This window comes from Telmatherina bonti (assembly GCF_933228915.1).
Source record: "Telmatherina bonti genome assembly, chromosome: 21".
Lineage (NCBI taxonomy): Eukaryota > Metazoa > Chordata > Actinopteri > Atheriniformes > Telmatherinidae > Telmatherina > Telmatherina bonti.
This window is the reverse complement of record NC_136630.1, coordinates 13,127,523-13,146,118: the sequence shown is the minus strand read 5'-3', so window position 1 is coordinate 13,146,118 and position 18,596 is coordinate 13,127,523. Positions and strand designations below refer to the sequence as shown.

Genomic DNA, 18,596 nt, shown 5'->3' with positions numbered 1-18,596 from the left:
GACTAAAACGTGTAGTTTTAGAGACAATATGCGATGCGTACCAACAAAAACCACGTAAAATTATATATAAGCTTTATTTGAGCTTAATGTCCTGTCAAAAACGTACAACTCTGTATATCAAGGAAAAATGGGAGAAGGAATCACTTACTACAATTTCTGATGAGGTATGGCATAAAATCTGTGAGCTATCTCAGTCTTCTACAAATTCTTTAAAATGGAGAGAGTTTAATTGGAAAAACTTTATTCGGTTCTTTATTACGCCATCTATTAAAAGTAAACAATTATCCTGTCAGCAAATGTGTTGGAGGCAGTGTGGCACTATAGGTGCTAATCATACTCATATCTTCTGGGATTGTTCACAGATTAAATTGTTTTGGACATCTGTTCACGTAACCTTGTGCGAGATGTTAAAATACCCCATTCCTTTGACATTCATTACATTGTATCTTGGCTATCTTTCTGATGTTGTAAATAAGGATGACCAGTATTTAGTAAAAATATTATTGACAGCCGCAAGAAAAGCAATAACACGGCGATGGCTAAAACCTGAACCGCCCAGCCATACTCAGTGGATGGAGGTCGTTCAGGAGATTTTCACCATGGAGAAAATGACTTATGTCTTGAGACTTAAAGAGGGTGAATTTCATGAAAAATGGGACAAATGGATTGCCTACAAAATTTCAAAGAACACACTTTAAAAAGAAAAAAAGAGGGGGAGAGAAAGAGAAGGAGGAAAAGAAAAGAGAAAGGAAGGGAAGGGGAAGGACAAAAGGAAGAAAAAAAAAGGAGAAAGGGAAGAAAAAAAAGGGGAAAAGAAGGGAAGGAGAAGGGAAAAAAGGAAAAAGAGAAAAGAAGAAAAAGGGAGAAAAAGGGGAAGGAAGGAAGGAAAGAAAAGAGGGGAAGAAAAGAAAGGGAAGGAAAGGGGAGAAGGGAAAAGGGGAAAAAAAGAGGAAAAGAAGGAGAAGGGAAGAAAAAAGGAAGAAAAATGTATGGGTGCCGATTCGATTTATTGCGATTCTTCGTATATACCTGTATATTCGAATACTGGTTGCTGTCTTTTCCTTTTTTTTTTTGTTGCTCTCACTTTGTGTGTTTGTTCTTCTTTTAATGTTGTGTTATTTTACACAATGTAAATCTATGCATCGAAGGGGCACTGGTTTGCCTTCTGTATATGTGTATATGTTTATATTTTATTTCTAAAAAAATTAATAAAGACTTAAGTGGAAAAAAAAAAAAAAAAAAAAAAAGACACGCATTCCCTGGAAACATTTTGCATTATGAATCATATTTCACACAAATATGTAAAAATGTGCAACTTGATCAGAAAGTTTTTTTTGTAAATTATTGAACTGATCATAACATAATACAAGTCTTTGCAACTTAACTAACCTCTAACATAGATTTTATTAGTGTAATCTTGGAAAAAAAGCACTTAAATAGAAATCTGAGCGAATCTGTTCATCCATTTTTTTTAACCTATACTACCTCCTAATATTTCCCCCAATACATGGGTCAAAGTCAATCCTTGAGGGCCGCTGTCCTGCAGGTTTTTCATGTATCCCTGCTCCAACACACCTGGGTTTCATTAAATAGATCCAACAGCCAATGAAGTTCTGCACAATGGGTGATTAGTTTGAGTCAGTGTGTTGGAACAGGAATGTATGGAAAACCTGCAGGATTGTTGCCCTGAAGGACCGGAATTGGGCACCCCTGCCCTAATATTTACAAAAAAGAGCACATACAACCCCCATTTACTTCTTTAAAACATTCTACAAGTGTACCTTTTTTTTAAACTCTCAAAAAGATACACATAGGATGTCCATTTACAAACTCCAAAGTATACGCATGTCCAGACTGCACCTTAGGGGACAGAAATCTACTCTGCCTCGTGCCTCATTTTCTGACAGTGCAGTGTACAAGCATTCTTAAAACTTTAACTGGGTCACAAGAAGCTTTTACTTGTGGTTGATAGAATGAGTTTGTATTAATCTTGCAAGACAACCCACAGCTGAAATGTAATAATGATTTAATCTTATGGCTGTGGGGATATGCTAGCTGATGAAATCATGGTGTAATATATAGTGAAGAGGTCTCAAAGGGGGCTTGGTATTTAAAAACTTACAAATTCCCATAACAGTGATTCCATATAGAAGAGAGAAGAAAAAACACTGGGAGATGGACTTCAGCTACATTATCGAAAACAACGATAAGTGAGTCAGGACTGGTCTAACATTTGCTGCCTGTCTTAATTGAATTAGAAACCCATTTATCTGAATCATAGTTGTTACTGTTGTAGAAACACAAGGCTTTATTAATCCCCAGAGGCAAACTGTAGCAGTTATGCCCGGCCTGGAAGCTCAGAGACAGATAGCTAGACTCCTCAAGTGCTGGTGGCTCATAAACTTTGTGTCATCCCACATAAAAGATTTCGTGACCATGAAACTTTTATTTACTTTATCTGGTCCAGCGGGTATTTTGCTCAGTCTTGATTTAACTAGGCAGCTGAATAATAAACTGTTGTTTATGATAGAAATTTCTATTGTTTAAAGACATAAGCAATATGCTTCCCAGTCAGTCGACACCCTAACATCCAATATCCTAACCGCTTAGTCCGAGGAAGGGTTGCGGGGAAGCTGGAACCCATCCCAGCAGTCTTTGGGCGAAAGGACACCCTGGACAGCTCGCCAGTCCATTGCAGGGCCACACAGAGACAAGCAACCACACCTATGGGCAATTTAGAATAACCAGTGAACCTAACATGCATGTCTTTGGACAGTGGGAGGAAGCTGGAGTACCCAGAGAGAACCCACGCATACACAGGGAGAACATGCAAACTCCTCACAGAAAGGCCAACATCCAAGCCGAGGATCGAACCACCTTCTTGCTGTGAGGCCACAGTGCTAACCACCATGCCACTGTGCAGCCCCAGTCAACATGCATTTCCAATAATCTTTTCAACAGTAATGAAAGTGACATCATCCGCTGTTCTCAGATAAACAAAAAACCTTCTTTAGTGCTATTAGTAATTCAGTATCTTCACTTCCCTCTGGTATTAATACACACTAAGAAAGCAAATGAGAGGAATAAAGTTCTAAAAAAACCAACAAATAGCAGCTGTATTATGGTTTTGAGCTCACCCTATCCACATTTCTGCTACTTTCTTATGAGTACTGCTGCCTTATTAAATCAACCCTCCGTGATGACATTTGCTTGAATTCTCAAACTCACACCCGAGTTTTTATTCTGTGCAGTCGTTTAGACCTGAAATGCAACATTACCAGCAGCCTGAAGGCGTGCTTGTTAAGAGGACACTCTTCTGGGTTGTATGAACAAATGACCTATAAGGTGGTTTGAGTTAGAGAAAAGTGGGCTTCAGGGTAGGGAGAGCTTAAAGACACAGGAGCCGAAGCAGATGCTGCTTAAATTGTCATTAGGGGATAAATACAGATTTGTGAAAACTGTAAATGATGAAATAACCATCCACTCTAGCAGATCCCCCCCACCCCGACACACACACACACATACACACACACACACCCCTTTTAAGTGGTCCATTGCCTGACCTTTTACTCATTCTCATCTTTTTTTAATCACGCCCCACAATACTGCTTTATTGTGTGTTCCCATAGAAACTAAGCTGGATTTTTTTTTCAGTATTGATTCAGGTAGCAGCTCTCTCCTTGTTCCCATGTGCAGTATTTATGAGCGTCTTCAAATCCAAAACATGCCTCATGTGCTATTCCGATACCACTCCCACATGCTAAAAATGAAATTCAAACAGAAGACTACATTTACATCAAAGATCAGATGTGTTTTCTTTTCACCTGCTCTCCTGCTTTGGCCTTTCTCTGCAGACAGAATTTGTTGCAGAGCTGGGAAATGTAAAGCCCACTGGTTTTAAATCCCATTTTAATCATGACAACAAAAGAGATGCAGCTGCACCGATACAGCATCCAAACTCTTGGATTATTATTATGATGTTGCAGACAAAAAAACACAATCATTCAGCTGCTTTCTCATCCAGGATCGGCTGTCCTGCTGTTGTCTGCGCTCGCATCTGAATCCTGAGCATGGCGCCTTGCAGTGAGACAGGATCATCAATATAAACCTTACAGCAAACATTTGTTTTGCATTTGATAAAGTACCTTAGTGATTTTGGGCTAAAATAAAACCTCGGCTTCCAAGACATACGGGCGCCCACCAAACATCTGAAATATTAAAAGTGTGAAAGAGACTGACCCATTTCACTGTCAGCTTAGAATGCTGTTGTACTATTAGATTTAAATCGGGGATTTCCTAAAGCCTTAGAAACTCAAATGTAATAACTCTCACTTTTATATCCGATTAGTGAAATTGTTCTCAAAGCACAAAAGAAGTCTGATTGTTTCGCACAAATAAAAGATGTCAGGGTCAAGTATGACAGCTCCTCTGTCAAGTCAGATCAGTTGGCACCTTTTTCTTCTGAAACGACCCTCACGCACAGAGCTGCGAACGTGGGGCCGCGCTGATGTCTCAATCAGCTTACATAAAAGTCACAGGAAGTGCCTGAAGTCTCCGGTTAGATCTTTTGTTTCGTCCGGGACAACTACACCTTTCTGTAGTCTCTGCTGTCTTGTTGAATTTGCAATGAAGAGGGTTCTGATCAATTAGGCCAGCAGAATTAGTCCCAGAGGGGGGATGTGATGGGGATAAAATCAATGGTATTCAAATAAACGTCGCCCACACTGCACCGAGCACGGCAATTTCTTAAAATTGCATTAGTTATTCCTCCCGTTGTGAGAACAGATGGTTGAGATGACCTCCTGGGCTGCTTCTCACATTCACTGGCTTTAAGGCGGCGTGGGTGTGGCATTATACTCAACCTCCAACACCACCCCCCCTGCAGCAGGAACACACTGGGAAGGCTCTGTTAATTGGCTACATATATAGCCTAATATGTGAAACGATTCTTACTGCACTTTAATACTTTGACCTTTCTAAAAGTTTGCCCAGAGCTACATGTAGAGTGTCACACAAGTGGAATAACTTTATCTGCCAACAAAAACTTTATTTATGTTGTTAGTTTTATTTTTTTTTTTTTTTTTATCCTTTAGGCAGAACCTCTAAATCACTGACAAAATTATCTTGATGCAGCAAAAAGCTGAACTTTTAGATATTTTTGTTTAGATATTGGAAGCAGTAAAGGGAGAAAAGGTGAGGATATGAGCAACAGATTAGTACCAAGCTGTAATGGCTTAAAAATAAATTTAAAAAAGGAACTTTATCTCCTGTTATTCATATTTACTTTAATGTGCAACATATTCCTAATGGAAACTACAATCGCAGTGGCTTCAATCTAGTGTTGGTTTGACAAAAATGAAGTCCAAGATGCTTGCTTGGCCTCCAAAATCAGCATATATTAAGCTTATTAAATACTTCTTTTTTTTTTTTACAACATGTGTTTGAAAACAAAAACCTGATTCACTGGGGCACCACCTCGAAACTTTAATTACCTGCTATTTACACAACATAACACCATCACAGTCAGGGGGCTCTGCACTGTGATAGTTTATCCACATTTTGCAACTTAAAATGACAGGACTCAATTTTAAACCTTACAGCACAAGTGCAACATGTAAAATCTTTTCTTTTGCATGTTTTAAATCAGTCTTCAACTTGTGACCGGATAACTCTTCCCCCCACACAGCAGAGGCAGATGGCTGCCTGTCCTTGAGCCGGGTTCTGCCGGAGGTTTCCTTCCTGTTAAAAGGGAGTTTTTTCCTTCCCACTGTCACCAGTGTGCTTGCTCAGGATGGGAGATTGAGTTAGACCCTCCAACTCAGTCTGTTGGTTTCCTTATGTAGGCTGTTATGAATTGGCTTTCATCATGTTTTTTTCTCTGTCTGTAAAGCGTCTTGAGATGGCATTGCCGTGATTTGACGCTGTATAAATAGGGTTGAATTGAACTGAATTGAATTGAATTGAATTGAATAACTTCATAGTCTACACTCACGCTTACTCAGTTCTTCCAAATCCCAAACAAAGACCAAACAAGGGATCAGCAGGTGCTCTGCTGATGTGAGGCTGAGATACTGCATGTGTCCAGCATGCATGTAATGTTCTCTGTGGCCCAACAATTGGAGAGCAAACTAGACTCTGTATTAAACATCCATAAAACAAAGCAAGTCTGTGGAGACATATGCACTTTTAAATTTACAGTCCATCTGTCAGCAGTATTTTAAAGGCAAGAATCTACGAGTGAGTCTGCAATTTACCATATGTTGTATATGTGGCATGAGTGTGTGTGTTTATAAGTTGACGAAGCATAGCAGCACACTTTTGTCACTTCTGTTTCCAAAGTGCATTACCAATAAACTCCTTTAGCAATTCATTTATTTACATAAATCCACACACCACACAAGTTTTTTTTACTTTAAAACTCAGTGCTTCTGACACAATGACATTCGTTATGCACATTCCTGTGGTCTGCTTTGCTTTGCAGAATCCCAGGGCTGAGAAACTGCACGCTGTAACTTTGTGCTCCAGCCAAATGCATCGCGTGACAACTGTGTTTTGTTTTTTGCATTTTGGACAAGCACTGTGGCTGATTCAGCAAAGAAAGGAAAATGTTGCATTATCGTAGGAAGTGAGGAAAAAAAAACAAGAGAAAGTGACAGAGCAAGAGATACAATAGGAGTCAATATTAGACTAACTTTTACAAGCTGAAGAGAGCTCAGAGAAGAGACAGGGTGCAAAACAGATGTTAAATTCCACTTCCTTAGGGTTCTCCTATGTGAAAAAATCTGTTTAGTAATGCTGGTTTTAACATTCTTTTATTGATTTACTTTCATTTTTCCTTTAAAACTACAAAAAGGCTATTTCTGCAACATATCACTTAACAAAAATGTATCAATAACATTGTAAAGGTGTAAAAAATAAATGTGATGAATTTCACTTTGAAAATGCACTAAAATTTTAAGCCCTTTGTTTTTAAGAAGAGAGGGAAGCCTTATGAGGAATGTCTCAAAGAGACCTTTTACAATCAGCTCCTTTTCACAGCTGAAATCATCCTTCTGTGTATAGATAACAAAAAGAAAGCACCTGCGTTGACTATTTTAGCCATTCAGAATGAGAAGCAACATTGTCCCAAAAAAGAGGCATATATGAGTCAATATATTGTGAATCATGTGCAGGTAAATGCACCGTCGACATACACCATCATGTAATTTTGGCTTTTGTGAAAGCGTAATAAGCCCTTTAACAGACAAATTGCATAGCTGAACTCCATAGTCTCTGCTCCTACTTCGTAGCTGAAAATAGCAGATTTTCTAAAGGTAAGATTTTTTTTCCCCAGCTAGAAACAGACCCCCATGGAGGAAAATGGAACCTGGTGGGAGTTCTGAGTTGAGCCCTCAGCAACAAAAGCAATTACAGCAGGCTTTTCGAAATAATGGATCTGACTGAAGGCTCAACCTCTACTTTCCTGAATCAAAGCTGTGTTCTCACCCTTCACAGACTTTGACACCTCATTCAACGACTAAAGAGAAGTCAGCACTTTGATAATATGCTCCATGTCATTTTATTGTCTAGAACCAATGCATAAAGGCAAACGGCATGTAGCTTTCAATTTCTTCCAGTATATAATATATTGAGTTGTGCAAGTCTTTTCTATTGTATAATGTTAAATCAAGAACTTCAGCTCTGTGTGGAAAAAAAAAACCAACTAAAAGTTGCAAGTGAAAGCACAAGTTCATCCTCAAACACATCAAGCAAACCCTTTGCACTAAGATGAACTGCTTCCTAACTTACTCTCATCCGAGCCAGTGTTCTCTTCCGTGTTTTTGATGTAGTCATCCTGAAAAGAAAATATGATTGCATGAATGGGTTTAATAATGCATACTAGGCAACACAATGTAGGAAGTTCCTGCACTCACGGCTTACTTAAAATTCAGAAGAGAATAAATAATCAGGAAGAGATAAGAGACATGCAAGGAAACATCAAAACTGTGCTTTACATCATGAATGACATTTAAAATTTGAACTATTCAAATATATTCAGGTCTTGCACTTAATGAGGAGAGCTCAAAGCAATTTATGATAACATTAATCCTTTAACATTTTCTTCAGGAAGAAGGTTTTTATTCGACTGAAGTTAAAATATAAAAATAACTACATCATTTAGGTGGCTGTAATGACTATTACACATGCATCTTTAAAACATTTTAGTAGTATTCTGCACTTGGGTCTTGATTAATTAAGAATATAATAAATGCTGAGGATGGTTTAATTGTTCATTCAAAAGACATTTCTAACCCAATCTAAATGTCTCAAAATATGACATTTTTGCAACTTGTTCATTTATCTGTGTGTTTTTTCTTCATTTATTTTTGCACGGCTGGACACAACGTAAAACTCCACAGAGGAAAAAAATTATAGCATTTGTATTACTGTTGCATCATAAAGTGTGTGTTTGGAAGATGAACGGATTGAGGGATGGTGCAACACAAATGATCAAGCCTAATAACCTCATTTCAACTTATAGCCACTGAGGTTAACTTAATTTCAAAATGTCAGTTTATGATTCAGTGTCTGCTTCCTTGCAACCAGCAGGATTTGTTTCATTGCCCCTTTGCACAGTAAAAATTATTTGGTTGAGTTTATGCATCTTTATGGGTGCTGTGAATGAAATCCAGCTGTCATTATTACAAGCATAAATAGGACAGTTGTCTGTTTTGTAACATGTATGTTGTATGTATGTAACGTTATATGTATACGTTATGTATATATATATATGTATGTATATATATATATATATATATATATACATATATATATATATTTACATAAAAAGAAAATGAGACAAGTAGCTGAAGCTGGAGCTCAAACTAGATTGAAAGTGATACAATATTATTTTTTCTGACTTTTTTATTTATCATAGGAAAATGTTATGGGAACGCATCAGGAGTTGTAAAAAAGAACCTTAATTAATGGGTTTTGCTATTAAAATGAACACTTTTGCAGATGATATTGCGTTAGAATTTGTATTTAATGTTCTTTTTTTCAATCTGCCTGTTACTTTCCATTTTTGTTTCTGAGACATTTCGAAAATCCTTGATTAGTTTATTTAGTCATTTCTTCTGACAATTTAAATCCCTGTTATGATATAATAAAAACTAGAACAGAGCTTATGCGGCAACATTTGAAGCTCAGCTATTTATCAGCCAGCAAGCAGCATGACATCATCAAGCCAGACACGGCAGGCTTGTTTCTGTCTAAAGGATTTGTTCTGGAGGTGACTTTGTCTCTCAGGGTCCCTAGACTCAAGATGAAATCATATCCCCTTGTGAGTGTGCATACAGACAACAGCAAAGACCACAGAGGTGGGAGAACTGCTTTTGCAGGAGATCCTGAACAACTGATTTGGTTGAACAAAGTGTTAAACAACTCTCGGTTCTTTATTAAATGCCACAAGGCAAAATTATGAACTTTAAATACATTATTTTCTCCTGCTCTGTTACAGAGGCAATGCTTAGGAGTACTATCCAAACTAACATGGCTGTTTTGTTTTTTTGGGTTTTTTTTTTTAAGAGCACCCCTAGTGGCGTTGCACTGGAACAATAATAAAAATTCTGCGTCCGTACTTGCTGTGTCCACTTTGACTTATTTCTCCCCGAGTCAGGACTGAGAGGATCAACTGTAAAGCAGTTTGTGTTCGGCACAAGGCCCAGTGAGGACTCTGAGGATGTCTGATCGGTTTGGCTCAGACTTATTCTGCTGAAGGGATACAAAGACTGAGCTCTCAAGTCAAGCTGAACAAGTACAGCTGAAGGCAGCTTAAATATTGGGAACCAGATGGGGAGTTAAAAGGATAGTTGCATGTTTCTTTTACTTGTTTTTCCGCTATGGACTGATAGTTTCCAGCCTAAAAAGACCTGAGGTCAATTTATAAGTTGCACTTCATATTATTGCCTCATTACTGACAGAAGTGCATGTTTAAATTGGGGCTTCTGACTTGATGTAATTTCTACTTTGCATGTTATGGCTTCTAATCATTTTATTACTTTATGTTGCAGCCGAGCTATTAAAATGCTGAGTTTAAGTCCAAAACATTTTTTTTTTTATTTTCCCTACAGCAAACAATTACACTGTGTGTGTGGTTGTTTTTATAAGCAGTTAGCTCTTAGTCATCTGGGAGGTGACACCATCAGCCTGAGAGAAGTGTCAAAGAAGTGTCAGAGCAAAGACAGAGAGTGCATTATAAGAATTCACAAAGGAGCGACTAACCTCGACTTCCTGCAGCAGAGACCAGCAGCAGTCAGGGAAAAAGAAAGAAAAAACAGTTGTTGATAGACATAAAAAAAGACACTTAACAGTTTAAATTTTTCTTCCATTCAGCATGCAAAGAGTGGGTCGGCTTATTGCAGCTATGGCAGCAGTTAAACTGTCAGCCCTTAATGTACACTGATTGGAAATACGCGCGCTAGTCTCGCCCCTCTCGAGGGACAATATAAGACATTCGCAAAGGATTATGAGCGCCTATTAACTGAGGATGATCAGCTGCCGTTTCCATGAGCTGGCATGGGTCCCGATGACTACTAGGCCCATTCTCTGGCTGTGTTTACACGCCAGACAACAACAGGGTCCTGCCAGCTCAGAAGTTGTGGATTAGCCATGACATACCACATCAGCCTGGGAAGAGCACAGAGAAAAAAAATTGGTGGGAATCTTCAAAGTCAACATGCAGATGCAATCTAGTTGTTTTCTTTACAGCTGCAGCTCCACACAACTTATGCTAAGCAGAGCACCGACGACACAGACAGATATAGCTTCTGTAAAGAACAACCTTGAGTTAACAGGGGACTGACTGCTTCCCTTTCATTCCATTTCAGCAGCCTGGCTTCGGTCCAAGGGCATTACACATCAATACCCACCTCAGCGTCTCCCTGTGAGTTTCATCATTCAATGCGCCGGTGTTTGAAAGAAATATAGCACTGCATGGTTTATTTCAGCAACTCCACTCTGTAAATATACCTAATTCTTTTACACACACACACACACTGCTATACCTCCTACTTAACAGTGCTGTGACAGCATCTTTATGAACAATTCACAAGCTTCACAAGGACAAGCCAAAAAAGTCAGAATGCATTTTAAGTACTGAGGCCAGAATTCATCGGTAAATATTTCTCCCCTTCGGTGGTGAAGAAAACTTTAGGCGTGTTATGTGGAACACTTTCATTGCTGCGTAAAACTACTTCTAGTCAGAAAATACGCCTTTACATGGCATTTAAAATGAATCACGAAACTTTCAGGTTGACACGATACATCGTGAAAAAAAAAGGAGCAAAAATAATTGCTCATCCCTGCAGTCAGGCAGATAATCTGCAAGACTGCAAACACTACCCTCATCATCAAAGACTGAATGCCCATGTCTTGCATCAGATGCACTTAATTAATTATTTGCCGAGCTTCTGCGATTACGCAGCTCACAGTGCTGCCAGGGCCGGTGGGAACCCGACAGCACGTCCTAAAGGCTGCCGTGCTTATCTTCTCCCAGCAGCAGTGTGACAGCAAGGACACAAGGCTGAAGCTACATTTAGTCCTTCACCAAGGTTGAGAGCTAATGCTGTCCCACTGAATCCCTGCCAGGTTGCTGCTAGAGTTCACAGCGAGCCCTGACAACAGGCTGGGAGGGAGGGAAAGCTCAGGGAGCGGTGGGGGGGGTATGATATTCATGCTGGAGGTCCCCTGAGTTATGTGATTCATATCTCACACACACCACCTCTTCTGCCATTTGTCAACAGAGCTGTAATGCAGCCAGTGTAAAACAGAGTCAGGAGCCTAATGGAGCTTGACTATCCAGATGCTGCAACCGCTCCTCCTGGACTGCTCGCTGGTATTAGGCTGACAGTGTTTGGAGGCAAGCCTGACTACACTCCTCTGAGTTAACATCTACCTCACCTTGCCCAAGCCTCATCTGCCGGTGACAAATACCACTAAATACCCTGAACCAGACGCCCCCCGACCCCACTGCAACACAGAATACCCCCTCCTGAGCACTGACAGCAAAAATGTCGATGCACATCCCAACTCAGCATGATGACAACAGGGGTGCTCTTACACCATTTAGCTGCATGTTAATCATCTCAAATAGTATGTTACAGCATTACAAAATATGCAGGTCAAGTTAAAGTTTATTTATGTAGCGCATTTACTACAACCGCAAATGCCAAACAATAAGAACAACGACACAATAAAACAATAAAATCAGTAAATGCACAAGGCCAGAATATGTAATAAAGGCAAAAAAAAATAAGGTCAAGCTCAAGTATGTTCAAAAGCTAGTAGGAGCAAGTGGGTCTTAAGCAAGGACTTAAAACCATAAACAGACTGGGCAGCTTTAATGTGTAGCGGCAAAACTGAGATTTGGTGAGAAATGTTGCTCAGGATTAGATGCCTTAAAGGTATAAAGAATAACGTAATGGTCATTACTAGATTGTTGTCGTTGACATGAAATTTCTGCAAATACACAGGCTGACTCAGAAACTAGTGAAGGCATTATTTTTTCTTGGAGGGCACAAAGACCGTCATGAACTCTTAAAAGCAATTCACAGGCTGAGCAAACAGGAAACAACTTATTTTAATAAATTACCAAACAGTTTTAATATTTTGGTTAAAACCCTTTGCTATTTTTTTTGTAAATGTTTCAGATTAACACAAATTAAACTTGCATATTAGTGTCTTTGATCTTGATTTTCTTAAGTGTGTGTTCGTCAGTGCTCCGCTAATGCAGAAAGAGGTGAGTTTTGTAGTGTTTTTCTCTTATTTTTTATATTTAGTAGCTGAAAATGTGTTTTTGTATGTTGCACAAACCTTAGCCCACAGTTCCAACATATTAACAAACAAGCTTTCTTCCACATGTGCATTTTGTGCTGGTTTATATATGGTAACAATTCATTACAATACCATGGAAATGATGGCGATGGAATGGTACGAGATCAATCTTCACAGAGCTGGGAAGAGAGTGTGGCAGGTTTCCTACACTAATATCAGCAGATAATGCCCTCTTTTCATTAATCCTCCATCTTTCTGCAACAAATTTTGACAATAAAACATAGAACTGCCCTTTATCTCAGACAGTGTGGGATACAAACGACCGACCATGTGATCCCGTTCTGGTGCTTTTTGCAATTCCAGGAGTGAATATTTTTCTGTACTCTTACATGTGATTGCAAATTTAACAGTTCTGCAACATGAGCAATCAGACATCAGTAGCTCATCAGCACATTGACTCCGTTCTCTGTTGGGTCTCCTCACGACACAAATTCTGTTCTTTCTGCTGAACAATCTTAGCCTGTCTGGTTTCATTATTGCCCATGATGCCTACAAGACTGTGATGTGTCATAGAGTATACAGGCACATCCCAGATAATTAGAAGATTATGAAAGAGTTCAATATTTTTCGTCACTCATTTCAGAATGGGAAACCCATATATTACATAGATTCATTACACATAGAGTGTGTAATGAATCAACATTTATTTCTTGAAATTTTGATGATTGTGGCTTATAGATAATGAAAACCCAAAATGCAGTGTCTCAGAAAATTAGAAAATTACATAAGATCAATGAAAGAAAGGATATTTTAAACAGAAAGCTTCTGAAAAGCATGTCCATTTCCATGCAGTCAGTACTTGGTTGGGCCTCCTTTTGCATGAATTACTGCATCAATCCATGCTGGCATGGTGGTTAGAACTGTGGCCTCACAGCAAGGAGGTTACTGGTTTGATCCTTGGCTGGTGTAAGGTTTGGACAGTGGCCTTTCTGTGTGGAGTTTGCATGTTCTCCCTGTGTATGTGTGGGTTCTCTTTAGGTGCTCCGACTTCCTCCCATCGTCCAAAGACATGCATGTTAGGTTAATTGGCTAAAATTAACCTAACCTGCCCCTAGGAGTGAATGTGAGTGGTTGTTTGTCTCTGTGTGGCCCTGCGATGGACTGGCGATCTGTTCCAGCCTTTTGCCCTAAGACTACTGGGGTAGGCTCCCCGCGACCCTGGATTGATGGATTAGTGGTTAGGAAAATGAATGAATGGAAGCTCAGGTTGCTTGATAGCAGCCTTCAGGTCATATACATAGTTGGTTCTGGTGTCTCTCCTCTTCCTCTTGACAATACCCCAAAGATCCTGTATGGGGTTCAGATCAGGTGGGTCTTTTTGGCCAAGTCCTGCTGGAAAATGAATCGGCATCTCCATAAAGCTTGTCAGCAGAGGGAAGCATGAAGTGTTCTTTGAGAAAACACGGTGGACCAACACCAGCTCCCCACGGCTGACTGTGGAAACTTCACACTGGACTTCAAGCAACATGGATTCGGTGCCTCTCCACTCTTCCTCCAGACTCTGGGACCTTGGTTTCCAAATGAAATGTAAAATTTGCTTTCATCTGACAAACAGTCCAGTCCTTTTTCTCCTCAGCCCAGGTGAGACGCTTCTCGTTGTCTCTGGTTCAGGAGTGGTTTCACACAAGGAATGTGACATTTGTAGCCCATGTCTAGGATTCGTCTGTGCGTAGTTGCTCTTGATGCACTGAGTCCAGCTTCAGTCCACTTCTTGTGAAGCTCCCCAAATTCTTGAATGGATGTTGCTTGACAATGCTCCAAAGGCTGCGGTTCTGCCTTTTGCTGGTGCATCTTTTCCTTCCACTCAGCTTTCCATTAATATGCTTGGCTACAGATCTCTGTGAACACGCAGCTTCTTTAGAAATGACCTTTTATAGCTTTCCTTCCTTGTTGAGGGTCAATGATCGTCTTCTGGACATCTGTCAAGTCAGCAGTCTTCCCCATGATTGTGTAGCTATCTGACCCAGGTTGAGAGATCATTTAAAGGTTTAGGATACCTTTGCAGGTATTTTGAGTTAATTACTTGATTAGGGTGTGACACTATGACTTTCTAATATTGAAGTTTGTTTTTTTTTTACAATATTCTAGCTTTCTGAGACACTGCATTTTGGGTTTTCATTATCTTTAAGCCACAATTATCAAAATTTCAAGGAATGAATATTTGTAATGTTTCACTCTATGTGTAATTAATCTACAAAAATATATAGGTTTCCCATTCTGAAATGAGTGACAAAAAATATTGAACTTTTAATAATATTCAAATTTTCTGAGATGTACCTGTAGATGTGCATTTACATTTTCAGTTTTTTCATGGTAAAAATAAAAATAATGTGTTGCTCAGTATTTCTTATGATTATGTCATCCTAACTCTGTTACTCTCCCTTATATCCTTATATCTCCGCTGCTTTGTCCCAAAGTGTACAAAACTAATATTACCACATCTCTAACAGCGTTCTTTCCACATGTCCCTTTTGCTTTTAGGTCAGTAAAGCTGCTAAATTGCTTTTAAACTTTATATTAGCTCCACTTCTCCCTTTGGCAGTAATCTTCTTTTCCGTTTTGTTGGGTTACCACAGCGACAAAGACATCAGTGGCGGGGAATATGTTGCATTTTGTCGAATAAAGAAACTCACATAACTTCATAAAAGTCTATTGCTTTGATTTATTACATGGAACAAAAAGCATTTAATGTCTTCACAAATCCACAACTCATTTACACAAACAAATATAGAATTTTGGCGGCGAACCATTATGATGAAATCTTTCAAACTCTGGGCAATAACTGCTTGCTTCAACCTCTGCAGTATGCCTCAATGATCTCTGAAGACAATATTTGCAGTGTGAACATCACTTAAGCTGCAGGATATGAGTTAGAGGTTAAATGATGATCCGGATATTCTGCATTTCCTCCAGTTGTCATTTATCCAGCTTCATGAGGTCATTTACTCTGCCAGTGACTGGATAAACACAAGCTGATGGATGGACTGGTGTTCCAGGTCAGGTCTATAATTAAAGGTAGATCTGCAAGAAGCTTTCCTTCAATGATTGGTCTGTGCTCACGCTATGTCATCCTATCAGATCAGCGATGTGTGTCTGCCCGTCTGACTGGCAGGACAATGTTCCCCTCACCATCATTTTGCAGAATAACATGCTTTGCCTTGTTAGCTGCATTAGCTACCTCTCTATGCATATTTTAAATGACTGCAAAAGAGAACACAGGCAGTGGCTACAGTCCACCCTCCATCTCTCTGTAGTTACCATTGAGCAGCGGGAGGGCATCTTGCCTTTGCCATGTCATTATGGCGCCTTGATTCAGCATGCTGGGGCCTAAGTGGTGGAGGTAATGTCTCATTCTGCGTGTGATGAGAAGTAGCAGAGAGACTATTGTACAGACCCGTCACAGACTGAAATACTTGGAAATGCAATAGTGTTCCAAAATGATGCTGTGCGCTTTTTAATCTGAACCCTGTGGCTGCAGAATAGCAAAACACACAGTTTCCGTGTGTTTTCTAACCCGACGTATCAAATCATGTGGTTTCTGCACCAGCAGAAAGTAGTTTGTCAGATGGCTTTGATTCAGATATGACAGATTTATGATTTCTTCTCCATTTAGAGGCAGAGATGATCCAATATTGTGTTCAGGTTGTTTTGACCATGGCAAATATCCCGGTATTATTATACAATTATGTTGCAGCTGAGCAACACAGAGCTGGATCAAATTGATCATCTGAGCGGGAGTGCTTGGGGGCCTGGAGAGAAAGAACACATGTTGTTTCACAAGGTAAGACGTCTGCCTGCAATGCAGCACAGTCCTAAGCACAATGTGCAACTATCTCTGCCCTGAAGGGCATGTCTTTTCTCCCAAACCATGAAGTAGCCAGCTGCGAAACGTGCATCCATCTGAAACATTTGCAAAGTGCTGAAATGCAAAAGCAATCAGGCTGACTGAGGAGATTAGCTTTTGCAGACGAATGCAGATAATTAAACCAACTCCCAATGATATTTTCTTTAAGGCAGATGTTGGTTTATTTGCAGGTAACATAAAAGAGGCTTTTTTTTTTTTTAACCTCCTACAGGAATCTGAATATATTAAGTCCCTATTATGAAAGGGATTTTTTTTTTATGGAGCTGCTGCCATGAGATAATAAAATCAGATTTCAGGAAGCAGCATCACAGAATTAAACCTGTTCTTCAGAGGAGCCCTTTAGCCGGCGCCTCAAATCACTGATGAAGTGCCACATCAAACAGTGGCCAGGCTCACGTTGCTGTAGGAAACTCCATGGCTGAATCAAGGCTTTGCATGCTCTGAGAAATACAGTAATTGGAGAGGAGGAGGGTGCAGATGCAGAAAAATGGATTCTATTGGACCCCAGTGCTGAGCCAAGCAGAACCCTGGAACAGCAGAATCTCTGCAGCATCTTATCACTCCCTCCCCCCTGTTTGCAAAACAAAGAGGCAGAAAGAGAAGAGGCGAGTCTTCAGGTTGAGCTTCACACAGATGCCCCTGGGAGTTTGAAGCTTTTGCAGGGTTGTCTTTACTGTGCTGAGCCATGCTGCGTCTGCATACAATATTAGCAAAAAAATCTTGTAATAAAGCAAGCTGAAGCATTTAGCTAATGTGTTGTTTTTATTTTATGGGGGTTAGGCTCATCAGTATTGAACTGCAAACACAAAAAAGTGGTCAGTATATGTATTACAGTGGATTAACTTGAATTTTGTTTGGTTAGGGGCAAAATGGTCTTACCGAGTGAGCTGTAATCCATCTTAAACAAAGGGGGAGGCAAAAAAAAAAAAAATCACTTTAATAAACTCTTAGAAATACATTATTTCTCAGATGAAGAAAAAAGGGCTTACAGGGTTTGCATCTAGAACTAAAAGCCATCTCCATGAATATCTTTGTGGACTTTGTTGACATTTTGAAGGCCAAATCGAAAGCGTCTTTATATGGCTGTTCTTGTGTGCTACAGTTTTCAGCTTGTTTCTTAATTTCTATCAGCTTCAAAAGAAATATAAATATTATAAGTGCAAGTATTTCGAAAAATGCATATATATGATTATGAAATAAATGCAGTATCTGTTACCTTTATGGTTTTTTTTTATTAATGAACTGAATTTGCATTTGTTTTATAAACAATAACATGAGCTATTTTCATAACTTAGCAACTTCCGAACAAACTAAAGCTGGATTAATTCTCACACAGTGTGTGCTCAGGTGGGTGATGGCGGCACCGCTGTCTGCTCCACACAGGTCTGTGGAAGCCCGATGTGCAACTCTTCCAGACCTGATGTGCACCCTTTGCTTGTACTGTGGTTACGTGGAAGTTTTCCATTGTGATTGGTTGATTTGTGGCAACGTGTTTCTGGATTTATGAAGCATTTTGATGAGTTTGTGTGTTGAACATGGAAGAAAAATTTCAAAATGACGGCGTGACAATATGCTCGAATGCAAGAGCTTGTTTCAACAGCATCAGCTGCACCTGGCATACTGTACGCATATGCTGCACCAGTATAAATCCAACCTAAAAGTTCAACTTTCAATTCAACTTTATTTATATAGCGTCAAATCACGGCAATGCCATCTCAAGACGCTTTACAGACATAAAAAAAAAACAAAACATAATGACAGCCAATTCATAATAGCCTATATAAGAAAACCAATAGATTGAGTTGGAGGGTCCAACTCAATCTCCCATCCTGAGCAAGCACACTGGCGACAGTGGGAA

The 18,596-nt window shown here is 39.5% G+C and overlaps 1 protein-coding gene across 1 annotated transcript in view; it reads right to left on the bottom strand.

Moving 5' to 3' along the window:
* LOC306771787 (testican-2) overlaps positions 1 to 18,596 on the bottom strand; it is a gene marked incomplete at both ends in the record, with an annotated part of 47,293 nt that overhangs the window by 14,952 nt on the left and 13,745 nt on the right. The window contains one exon of the mRNA XM_079261104.1: positions 7,789 to 7,834. Coding sequence (XP_079117230.1) covers positions 7,789 to 7,834 — 46 coding nt within the window. The remainder of the gene's footprint in view (positions 1 to 7,788; positions 7,835 to 18,596) is intronic.